The 11,734-nt window shown below is 42.3% G+C and overlaps 1 protein-coding gene across 1 annotated transcript in view; it reads right to left on the bottom strand.

The window, feature by feature from the left end:
* Positions 1-11,734, bottom strand: part of LOC121100144 (interleukin-9 receptor-like) — a 41,521-nt gene that overhangs the window by 9,652 nt on the left and 20,135 nt on the right. Inside the window, 2 exon segments of the mRNA XM_040620397.1 lie at positions 8,875-9,087; positions 9,711-9,844. Coding sequence (XP_040476331.1) covers positions 8,875-9,087; positions 9,711-9,844 — 347 coding nt within the window.

Raw genomic sequence — 11,734 nt, 5'->3', positions numbered from 1 at the left:
CCGATTAGTAGACATAAGGAAATAACAAAAAGGAATATGGAAATAAATCCAATGGAGACTAAAAGGACCAAAAAAAAAAAATCAATGAAAATAAGAGCTTCCTTTTTTGGAAAGATAAACAAAAACATAGCTAGACTCACCGAGAAAGAGTGGGCTTGTCAGCTGGTCCCCTGAGTAGAGCTGGATAGGTACCAGACCATCCTAAAAACCCAAGGAATCAGCCTGAAACGCAGGAAGATACATCTGGATCTCTACAAATGAACTTCTCCAGCAATAAGTATTGAGGTACGAAGCGGGGAGCCGTGAAGCCACGCACAGATATCGGACAATAAACGGAAGGGGGAGGGAGCCGCTGCATTCAGGTGCCAGGGAGCGGTAGCCACCTGCACAAGGGAGCGGGCGGACCGTGAGCCTGGGAACGCGTGTGTGAACAGACTGAAAACCGGAGCTCTGGAGCGCGCGCAAACCACACTGAAACGGAGAGCTCGGGAGCGCGCGCGGAGGCAGCTGGCGGCTGGCAGTATTAGAAGCACAAAGGACAGAGATGTGCGGGCCCCGGAAGTGAGGGCTGAGATGCTGGCTGTGGGGGCACATCCCGGGATGCTGCAGGATTTAGCAGCACCAACAGAAACAGAGTTAAAGAGGCCAGAAGAGCTCAGTGGAGAGCGGACTACGATCTCTCTGTTCTGAGACAGAGGCTGGGATTCGGCCACTGCTGCTCTGACTCTCAGAAGAGGCACAGCAAACCGCCAGGGAAAGCTGCCACAGAACAAAACCCTGGAAATACCGGCTCACATTCTGCCCATCCCCATCCCCCCTTGCAGGGGACAGGGTGACTCTACCCAAACAGGGTTGCTTGAGTATCGGCGCAGCAGGCCCATCCCCCAGAAGGCAGGCTGAAAAATCAAGAAGCCCACATCCCTAAGGTCCCTATAAAACAAGAGCACACTGCATGGGTCCTGGTAAATAATTTGGGCTCTAGACAACCCCACAACCTCTCCTCATCAGAATGACGAGAAGGAGAAATCCCCCCCAGCAAAGAAAAGACAATGAGTCTGTGGCCTCTGCCACAGAACTGAGGGATATGGATATAACCAAATTATCGGAAATGGAGTTCAGAGTAACAATGGTCAAGATGATGTGTAGACTTGAAAAAAATTAATGAAAATATTAACAAGCATATAGAATCTCTAAGGGTGGAAATGAGAGCGAATCTGGCAGAAATTAAAAGTGCTATGAATCAAATGCAGTCTAAACTAGATGCTCTGATGGCCAGGGTGAATGAGGCAGAAGAACGAATCAGTGAATTGGAGGATGGGTTAGTAGAAGAGAAAAGTCTGGGGGGGAAAGTACAGTTGACATATAATGTTCTATTAGTTTCAGGTGTTCAATATAGTGATTCAACAATCATATACGTTATGACATGCTCACCATGATACGTATAGTCACCACTGTCACCATACAATTTAAACAAATTGTAGCTGAAAACTTCCCTAATCTGGCAAAGGAAACAAGCATTCGTGTCCAAGAGGCAAAGAGGACCCCTCCCAAGTTCAACCATGACAAACCTACGCCACATCACGTCATAGTGCAATTCGCAAATATTAGATCCAAAGATACAGTATTGAAAGCACCCAGGGGAAAGAAATTTCTCAGGTACAAAGGCAAAAATATCAGAATTACGTCAGACCTGTCTAGACAGACCTTGAATGAGAGAAAGGCTTGGGGGGGGGGGCAATTTTAAAGCTCTTTCAGAGAAAAACATGCAGCCAAGGATCCTTTATCCAGCAAGGCTGTCATTCAGAATTGATGGAGAGATAAAGACCTTCCAGAATCGCCAGACACTGACCAATTTCGTAACCATGAAACCAGCCCTACAGGAAATATTAAGGGGGGTTCTATAAAAGTAAAAAGGCCCCAAGAGTGATACAGAACAGAATGTTACAATCTATAGAAACAAGGACTTTACAGGCAACATGGCATCATTAAAATCATATCTCTTGGTATTCAGTCTCAATGTGAATGGCCTAAATGCTCGCATAAACGCCACAGGGTTGCAGACTGGATAAAAAGACATGACCCATCCATTTGCTGTCTACAGGAGACTCATTTTGAACCTAAAGATACATCCAGACTGAAAGTGAAGGGATGGAAAACCATTTTTCATGCCAATGGACCTCAAAAGAAAGCTGGGGTAGCAATTCTCATATCAGACAGATTGGACTTTAAACTAAAGACTGTTGTTAGAGATCAGAAGGACACTATATTATTCTTAAGGATGTATCCAACAATTGGATATGACAAATATAAATATCTATGCCCCCAACAGGGGAGCAGCAAGATACACAAGCCAACTCTTAACCAGAATAAAGAGACATATAGATAAAAATACGTTAATAGTAGGGGACCTCAACACTCCACTATCAGCAATAGACAGATCACCTAAGCAGAAAATCAACAAAGAAACAAGAGCTTTGAATGATATACTAGACCAGATGGACCTCATAGATATATATAGAACACTACACACCAGAAAAACAAAATACTCATTCTATTCGAATGCACATGGAACATTCTCAAGAATATGGGGTGTCTGGGTGGCACAGCAGTTAAGCGTCTGCCTTCGGCTCAGGGCGTGATCCCGGCATTATGGGATCGAGCCCCACATCAGGCTCCTCTGCTATGAGCCTGCTTCTTCCTCTCCCACTCCCCCTGCTTGTGTTCCCTCTCTCGCTGGCTGTCTCTATCTCTGTCGAATAAATAAATAAAATCTTAAAAAAAAAAAAAGAATAGACCATGTTCTGGGTCACAAAACAGGTCTCAACCAATACTAAAAGACTGAAATTATTCCCTGCATCTTCTCAGACCACAGTGCTTTGAAATTGGAACTCAAATACAAGGAAAAATTCGGAAGAAACTCAAACACTTGGAAACTAAGAACCATCCTGCTCAAGAATGATTCAATAAACCAGGAAATCAAAAATCAATTTAAACAATTTATGGAGACCAATGAGAATGAAAACACAATGGTCCAAAACCTATGGGACACTGCAAAGGAAGTCCTAAGGGAAAAATACATAGCCATCCAAGCCTCACTCAAAAGAATAGAAAAATCTAAAATGCAGTTTTTATATTCTCACCTCAAGAAGCTGGAGTTGGAACAGAAGAACAGGCCTAACCCACGCATGAGAAAGCAGTTGATCAAGATTAGAGCAGAGATCAATGAATTAGAAACCAGGAGCACAGTAGAGCAGATCAACAGAACTAGAAGCTCGTTCTTTCAAAGATTAAATAAGATCGATAAGCCCCTGGGAAGACTTATTCAAAAGAATAGAGAAAGGGCCCAAATTAACAAAATTATGAATGAAAAGGGAGAAATCACGACCAACACTAATGAAATAGGAAGGATCATTAGAAACTTTTATCAACAGCTTTGTGCCAATAAATTAAATAATCTGGAAGAAATGGATGCCTTCCTGGAAACCTATAAACTAAGACTGAAACAGGAAGAAATTGATTTCTTAAACAGGCCAATTAATTATGAAGAAATTGAAGCAGTTACCAAAAGCCTCCCAAAAAACAAGACTCCAGGGCCTGATGGATTCCCTGGGGAATTCTACCAAACACTCAAAGAATAAATAATACCTATTCTCCTGAAGCTCTTTCAAAAAATAGAAACAGAAGGAAAACTACCAAACTCATTCTATGAGGCCAGTACTACGTTGATCCCCAAACCAGGCAAAGACCACATCAAAAAGGAGAATTACAGACTGATTTCCCTAATGAATATGGATGCCAAAATTCTCAGCAAGATCCTGGTTAATAGAATCCAACTGTACATTAAAAGGATTATCCATCATGACCAAGTGGGATTCATCCCTGGGATGCAAGGGTGGTTCAACATTTGCAAATCTATCAGTGTGATAGATTATATCAACAAGAAAAGAGTCAAGAACCATATGATCCTCTCAATAGATGCAGAAAAAGCATTTGACAAAATACAGCATCCTTTCCTGATTAAAACCCTTCAGAGTGTAGGGCTAGAGGGTACATTCCTCAATTTCATAAAAACCACCTACTAAAAGCCTACAGGGAATATCATTCTCAATGGGAAAAAGCTGAAAGCCTTTCCCCTAAGATCCGGAACACGACAAGGATGCCCACTCTCGCCATTATTATTCAACATAGTACTAGAAGTCCTTGCAACAGCAATCAGACAACAAAAAGGGATAAAGGTATACAAATTGGCAAAGAAGAAGTCAAACTGTCTCTCTTCGCAGATGACATGATACTGTATATGGAAAACCCAAAAGAATCCACTCCCAAACTACTAGAAGTTATAGAGCAATTCAGTAATGTGGCAGGATACAAAATCAATGCTCAGAAATCAGTTGCATTTCTATACACGAACAATGAGACAGAAGAGAGAGAAATTAGGGAATCCATTCCATTTACAATTGCACCAAAAATCATACGTTAACTCGGAATTAACTTAAGAAATGTCCATGCTACCCAGAGCAATCTACACTTTCAATGCTATCCCGATCAAAATACCAATGACATTTTTCAAAGAACTGGAACAAACAGTCCTTAAATTTGTATGGAAACAGAAAAGGCCCCGAATCTCCAAGGAACTGTTGAAAAGGAAAAACAAAGCTGGGGGCATCACAATGCCGGATTTCGAGCTGTACTACAAAGCTGTGATCACAAAGACAGCATGGTACTGGCACAAAAACAGACACATAGACCAATGGAACAGAATAGAGAACCCAGAAATGGACCCTCGGCTCTTTGGGCAACTAATCTTTGATAAAGCAAGAAAAAACATCCAGTGGAAAAAGTCCTCTTCAATAAATGGTGCTGGGAAAATTGGACTGCTACATGCAAAAGAATGAAACTTGACCACTCTCTCACACCATACACAAAGATAAACTACAAATGGATGAAAGACCTTGATGTGAGACAGGAATCCATCAAAATCCTAGAGGAGAACATAGGCTGCAACCTCTTTGACATCAGCCACAGCAACTTTTTTCATGACACATCTCCAAAGGCAAGAGAAACCAAAGAAAAAATGAACTTGTGGGACTTCATCAAAATAAAAAGCTTTTGCACAGTCAAGGAAACGGTCAAAAAAACTAAGAGGCAGCCCACGGAATGGGAGAGGATATTTGTGAATGACACTACAGATAAAGGACTGGTATCCAAGATCTACAAAGAATTTCTCAAATTCAATACACGAGAAACAAATAAACAAATCATAAAATGGGCAGAAGATATCAACAGACACTTTTCTAATGAAGCCATACAAATGGATAACAGACACATGAAAAAATGTTAGCCATCAGGGAAATTCAAATCAAAACCACACTGAGATACCACCTTATGCCAGTTAGAATGGCAGAAAATTGACAAGGCAGGAAACAACAATTGTTGGAGAGGATGTGGAGAAAGGGGATCCCTCCTACATTGTTGGTGGGAATGCAAGTTGGTACAGCCACTCTGGAAAACAGTGTGGAGGTCCCTTAAAAAGTCAAAAATAGAGCTACCCTATGATCCAGCCATTGGGTATTTACCCCAAAGATACAGATGTAGTGAGGAGAAGGGCCTTATGCACCCCAATGTTCATAGCAGCATTGTCCACAATAGCTAAATCGTGGAAGGAGCCGAGATGCCCTTCAACAGATGACTGGATTAAGAAGCTGTGGTCCATATATACAATGGAATATTACTCAGCTATCAAAAAGAACGATTTCTCAACATTGCAGCAACATGGACGGCATTGGAAGAGATAATGCTAAGTGAAATAAGTCAAGCAGAGAAAGACAATTATCATATGGTTTCTCTCATCTATGGAACATAAGAACTAGGAAGATCGGTAGGAGAAGAAAGGGATAAAGAAAGGGGGGTAATCAGAAGGGGGAGTGAAGCATGGGAGACTATGGACTCTGAGAAACAAACTGAGGGGCTCAGAGGGGAGGCGGGTGGGGGAATGGGATAGGCTGGTGATGGGTAGTAAGGAGGGCACGTATTGCATGGTGCACTGGGTGTTATATGCAACTAATGAATCATGGAACTTTACATCAAAAACTAGGGATGTACTGTATGGTGACTAACATAATATAATAAAAAAGAAAAAGAAAAAGAAAGAATGTAGAGCAGAATTCGCAAGCGTTGCCAATGTGAATGCAAAATGGGGCAGTCACTCTGGAAAGTGTTTCACTACCTTTTAAATAAAGCTAAGCATACACATACTATATGATCCAGAATCCTACTCCTTGGTATTTACCCAGGAAAAATGAAAACTTATGTTTACCAAAAAACAAAACAAAACAAAACAAAACCCTTGCACAGGAATGTTTCATAGCAGCTTTATTTATAATACTCAAAAATCGGAAAGAACTGAAGCCCCTAGCTGGTGAATGGATACACAAATTGTGCTGTGTCTGTTAGAGGGTTGCAGGGTTCTCGTCTCACGGAGCCCAAGAACAAATCTCACAGACACAAAAGGATGAAGTGAAGTGAAAGTTTATTAGGGTAAGGTGACAACAGAAAGGAAAGAAAAGGCTTTCTGCAGTGACCGGGGTCCCGAATGGGTGGCCACTGAGGGCTGTCACTGGCAGTCTTTACTGAGAACTGACCAGGAAGCTTGTGCCCTTGAGATTCTGGTGCGGTCTTCGTTTGAGCACGGACTATTGATAACCCCCTTAATGGCTTACTTCTTTGAGGTTTGGTCATTTTCTGTGATTACAATGTAGCCGCCAAAGAAAAATACTCCCTAACATCCGGGGCCACGTGGTCTGTTCTGGTCTATTCCGTTTTCTCTTGTCTTAGGCTTTTGTGGCCAGAAATAATTTCAAAGCCTAGTCAGCCCCATCCCCCAACGAAGGCTCCCTGTCTACACCTTAACCCTTTCCTTACTCATATCCATCCAACAAATGGAATATGACTCAGCAGTAAAAGGAACCAACAGCTTGCCTGGATCTCAAAGACATGATGTTGATTGGAAAACGCCAGTCTCAAAGGTTACATCCTACATGATTTCATCTACATGACAGTCTCAGAAAGACAAAACTGTAGTGACAGAGAACTGAGCAGTGGTTGCCAGGACTTAGGGGAGGGTTCCTAGGGAAGGTGTGACTACAAAGGAGCAGTACCAGGGAATTTCTTAGGGTGATGGAGGTATTCTGTACCCTGATTATGGTGGTGATCGCACAAATCTATATTTTTAAAAAGTTATGGAACTGTGCACCCCCAAAAAGGTTAGTTTTACTGTAAGTTAACCTTAAAAAATTAAATTAAATTATAGAACACAAAATAACAATAATAAATCTATTACATGTTAACATAAATAACACAACTTGTGGAAAATAGTTATATTGTAACAAGGAGAAGCTTAGCATGTCTGACTCCACTTATTTTTATTTCCCTTGCTGCTGTGACCTATATATAGCTTAGAACTTTCTGCTTACCCCTGTGCGTAGGCATGGTGTCATCAAAGAAATTTTGCTTACAGCCAAGAATTACAAAACCGATTTCTTACCCAAAACCTACCTCATCCAAGGAGGTAAGAAATTACGTACAGAAATGACTATGCTATGTTTAAGAGTTACAGGAATGACCTGACCAGAATCCTGTAACAAAAATCAGCTGACCAGGACAAAGAAGCTACACGCCCTTCCTCAGATGGCAACAGACATCAGTCACCCTTTGACTCCCACCCCTCCCAGTTCCCTGCTCAAATTTTTAACGCTCAGAGAGATGGGTTTTTGGGACAATAGTCTGCCATCTCCTTGGCTTGCTAGCTTTCCAAATACAGTCTCTTTCCCTGCCCCAACTTCTTGCTCTCGACTGATTTGTGTGTTTTCCAGCAGGTAAAAAAGGCTTGGACTTGGTTACAACATTCCCAAAAGAAAAAAAAAATGTGGTGAGAAAATTGGCATTGTCTTACGATTTTGCAAATCTCTTTAAGTAATGTCTGCTTTGGTATTTGACACTGGATTCTCATATATGCTTCTGCATTCGATTTCTTCTGTTTTTTTTTTTTTAAGATTTTATTTTATTTTTTTTTTATTTATTTGACAGAGATAGAGACAGCCAGTGAGAGAGGGAACACAAGCAGGGGGACTGGGAGAGGAAGAAGCAGGCTTCCAGCGGAGGAGCCTGATGTGGGGCTTGAACCCATAACGCCGGGATCACGCCCTGAGCCGAAGGCAGATGCTTAACCGCTGTGCCACCCAGGTGCCCCTGATTTCTTTTGGTTTTGCACATCATGTAGTCTCAGAAAAATTCAATTATACACTCATGAGATAAGAGTAAATTAGGCAAATATTCTTAGTATTATTCTGAGAATAGTATGACCTCATGTCCCCCCAGAAAAGTGTTGGGGACCCTTTGGGTTCCCTAGAGCACACTTTGAAAACCACTGGCCTGTGATACAACTTTCTACCAGAGGAAGTGCTTTTCTTTGTACGATTAATTTTTTAGAAAAATATTTCTTTATTCTCCACAGAAATAAAGTCACTTAACATAGTTATTGTTTGATTATGATACACAATCATAATGTTTAAAGTCAAAGTTGGACGTTATTGTAGTTAGAGGACCACTTTGATTTATGATTTCCAGCAATGAATTGCCCAGGAACATGCCAAAGATGTTATTTTCATTTTATGGGATTAAGAATATCAGTTATTTGCCATCAAAACTTTAACGCTGTCATTTCTTTATTTGAGTAAGTAATAGTATTCCTTGCAAGAGGAAACTCACCTTGGTTGAAAAGATGTTTCCATAACTGCAGGTCATAACTGCAATGTTATATGGGCAGAGCTGTTCTGCTTATAACCCATTTACAGTCTCTAACTCAGAAAGCTTTACCTCCTCAGAAACCACGAAATCAATAAGCAGCTTAGGTAATCTGCACATATGTATATTGGGACTGGTTGCAGCATCAGAAAGAGCCATTTCCCTGCCTCTCTGAGTGTTGGGCAATGCAAAGCTGGGGCAGGTGCCACCGCCCTGGGGCTCTGACTCTGCAGGTTTGCCTGGGTCTCGGCTCTGAAAGTCCACCACCATCTCAGGTAACAAAGACTGTAACAGGATAATCTGACATAGTCTAAACCATAGTTGGAGCTGTGTTTCCCCAGTAACCAGTCTCATTATCGAGGATTGGAAGCTGACCATCTCGCTAACAATTACAGATGGCTCGACTACCTTTCCAGCCACTCTCACAAGAAGTCAAGGCAGCCAGGCCTTCAGTGGAAAAGGAGAAAAGAAAGACCAAGCTAGCAAGACTCTCCTTTGTCCTAGAATATTGTGAATGAAGGGGAAGTTTTTCTTCTCTAACTAGGCCTTGTTGAAACACTTAAGAGTCTAGACTCCCAGGGAGCACTCCATGGCCCAGGATCTCCTTTAGAGGGAATCCTGGATCTAGTATGCAGACTATGTCAAGAACTCTCACACAGAATGGTGGTTGCCAGGGGCAGCCAGACTGTGTGGGTGGTACAGGAAGTGGGGAGAGTCGGCCAAAAGGTACAGACTGCAAGTTATGAGATGACTAAGTTCTCAGGCTGTGCTAAAGAGATAGTGACCACAGTTAACAACACTGTGTTATATACTTGAAATTTGCTAAGAGTAAATCTTCGATGTTTCACCACACACAAAACAATGGTAATTACGTGAGGTGATGGAAGTGGTCATCATTGTGCATGTACCAAATTGATGCAGGCTGGCTGGGTCCAAGGATCAGACGGGGTCCCACAGGATCCGCCAAGAGGGCACTTGGCTTTGGGCAGGGTAGAAATCAACTGTGAGTTGAGAGGAGGTGAGAGCAGAGTTTGTGGAAGACCTAGAAAGAGAACAGGTACAGACAGAGGGTCCGGGAGGCTTGGGAGGAAGAGTGAGTCTCATCTTTGCTTGGTGTCTGGGGTTTTTATTGAGGGATGTGGTCTGATGCACGTGTCCTCTCGCATCCAGCAACAAAGACGAGTGTTTAGGTGTTCTCCGTAAGTCACCTATGCCCTGGAGCCAGGGGTCTTGACATGATGACCCCGCCTGGTCACTCCTCAGGTGTTCTCTGTTGTGCTGGGAGTTAAAGAAATCATTAACTCTTTGACCTTTACAAGGACGACACACATTATCTGTACTATAAGGCGTGTGTAAGGGGGGGTGCAGGTCCTAGCAAGAAAAGAAGCAGGAAAGGGAGCAAAAAAGCAGTCCTTCATGGGGTCCCTTTAGTTTCCCTGCCACAAAATCATCCTGTTGTATACCTTATATGATAGTATCTATCAACTATATCTTAGTAAAGCTGGGAAAAATCATCTTTCAAGAATTAAAACAAAAGAACTCCTACAAGTCAACAATAAAAAGAAAAAGAACCCAGTTAAGATGTGAACGCGGACTTGAGTGGACGTTTCTCTGAAGAAGATCTGCAAACACTCAACAGTCATATGAAAGATGTACAGCATCATTAATTGTCAGGAAAATGCAAATCAAAGCCACAGTGAGGTACCACTTCACAAATATGGTACGTGTCAACATTAAAAATAAAAGAGCCAGTTACCATACTATCAAAATGAGTTTATTCAGTAACAGCAGAGGAATTGCAACTGGGGACAAGCAAACTATGGAAACCACGGGCAAGTCTGGAGAACGAAGGGAAGGTCAATTTTTTTTAAAGATTTATTTATTTATTTGGGGTGGGGGGAGGGGAGGAGAGCATCTCAAGCACACTTCACATTGAGTGGGGAGCCCAACGCAAGGTTCGCTCTCACAACCCTGAGATCATGACCTGAGCGGAAACCAAGAGCCGGACACTTCACTGACTGCACCACCCAGGTGCTCCAGGAAGGTCAACTTTTATGAGGTTTTAAGAGGAAATTGGGGAAACTCGTTTTGAAGAAAAGTTTGAGAAGAGTAAGACTCTGAGGCTGTGGTGATTTGTCATCAGCCAGCAGTGGTTAGTGTGCTGTTCCTGGGGCCAAGACAGAGCCTCCTTCTTTTTTATGAAATTCCTACCTGTGTCCTCCCTGGTCGAGGTCAGAGTTCTGTTCCTTCTTGCTGCTGGTTACGGAAGCAGCAGCGAGTGGTGTACATGTGACAGTCCCCACCCAGGGCTTCCCAACTCTGTTCTTACCTGAGGCTTTCTAGGTCTGTTTTCACACAGCTATAACAAAAATAAGAAAAACAGAGAATAAGTACCGGAGAGAATGTGGAGAAACTGGAAGCCTCTCTCATTGCTGGTAGAAATGTGAAACGGTATAGGCAGCGTGTAAAACAGTTTGGAGTTCTCAGAAAGTTAAACGTAGAATTAGGAAGCAGCAATTGCATTCCCAGGTATATACCTGAAAGAACTGAAAAAACCTTGTGCACAGACGTTCATCGTGGCGCTATCAATGACGTTCAAAAGGTGGAAAGAGCCCAAATAAACAAATAAACAAATGTGGTATATAAATACAACAGGATGTTGTTTAGTTTTAAAAAAGAAAGAAAATTTCGCAATATGCTACAGCATGAATGAAACCTGAAAACACTGTGCTAAATGAAATAAGCCATTCACACACACACACACACACACACACACACACGTAATTCCAATTTATGAGATCCCTGGAGGAGGCGGACTCATAGAGACAGACAATAGAATGCTGGTTGTCACAGGCTGGGGGACAGAGAAGTGACCGGTTACTGCTGGGGAGAGACTGCCTGATGGGGACCCGGTCTCCTTGGCTGTAAGACA

The sequence above is a fragment of the Ursus maritimus genome, unplaced genomic scaffold (assembly GCF_017311325.1).
Source record: "Ursus maritimus isolate PB19 unplaced genomic scaffold, ASM1731132v1 scaffold_34, whole genome shotgun sequence".
Taxonomy (NCBI): domain Eukaryota; kingdom Metazoa; phylum Chordata; class Mammalia; order Carnivora; family Ursidae; genus Ursus; species Ursus maritimus.
This window is presented reverse-complemented; position numbering and strand designations above follow the sequence as displayed.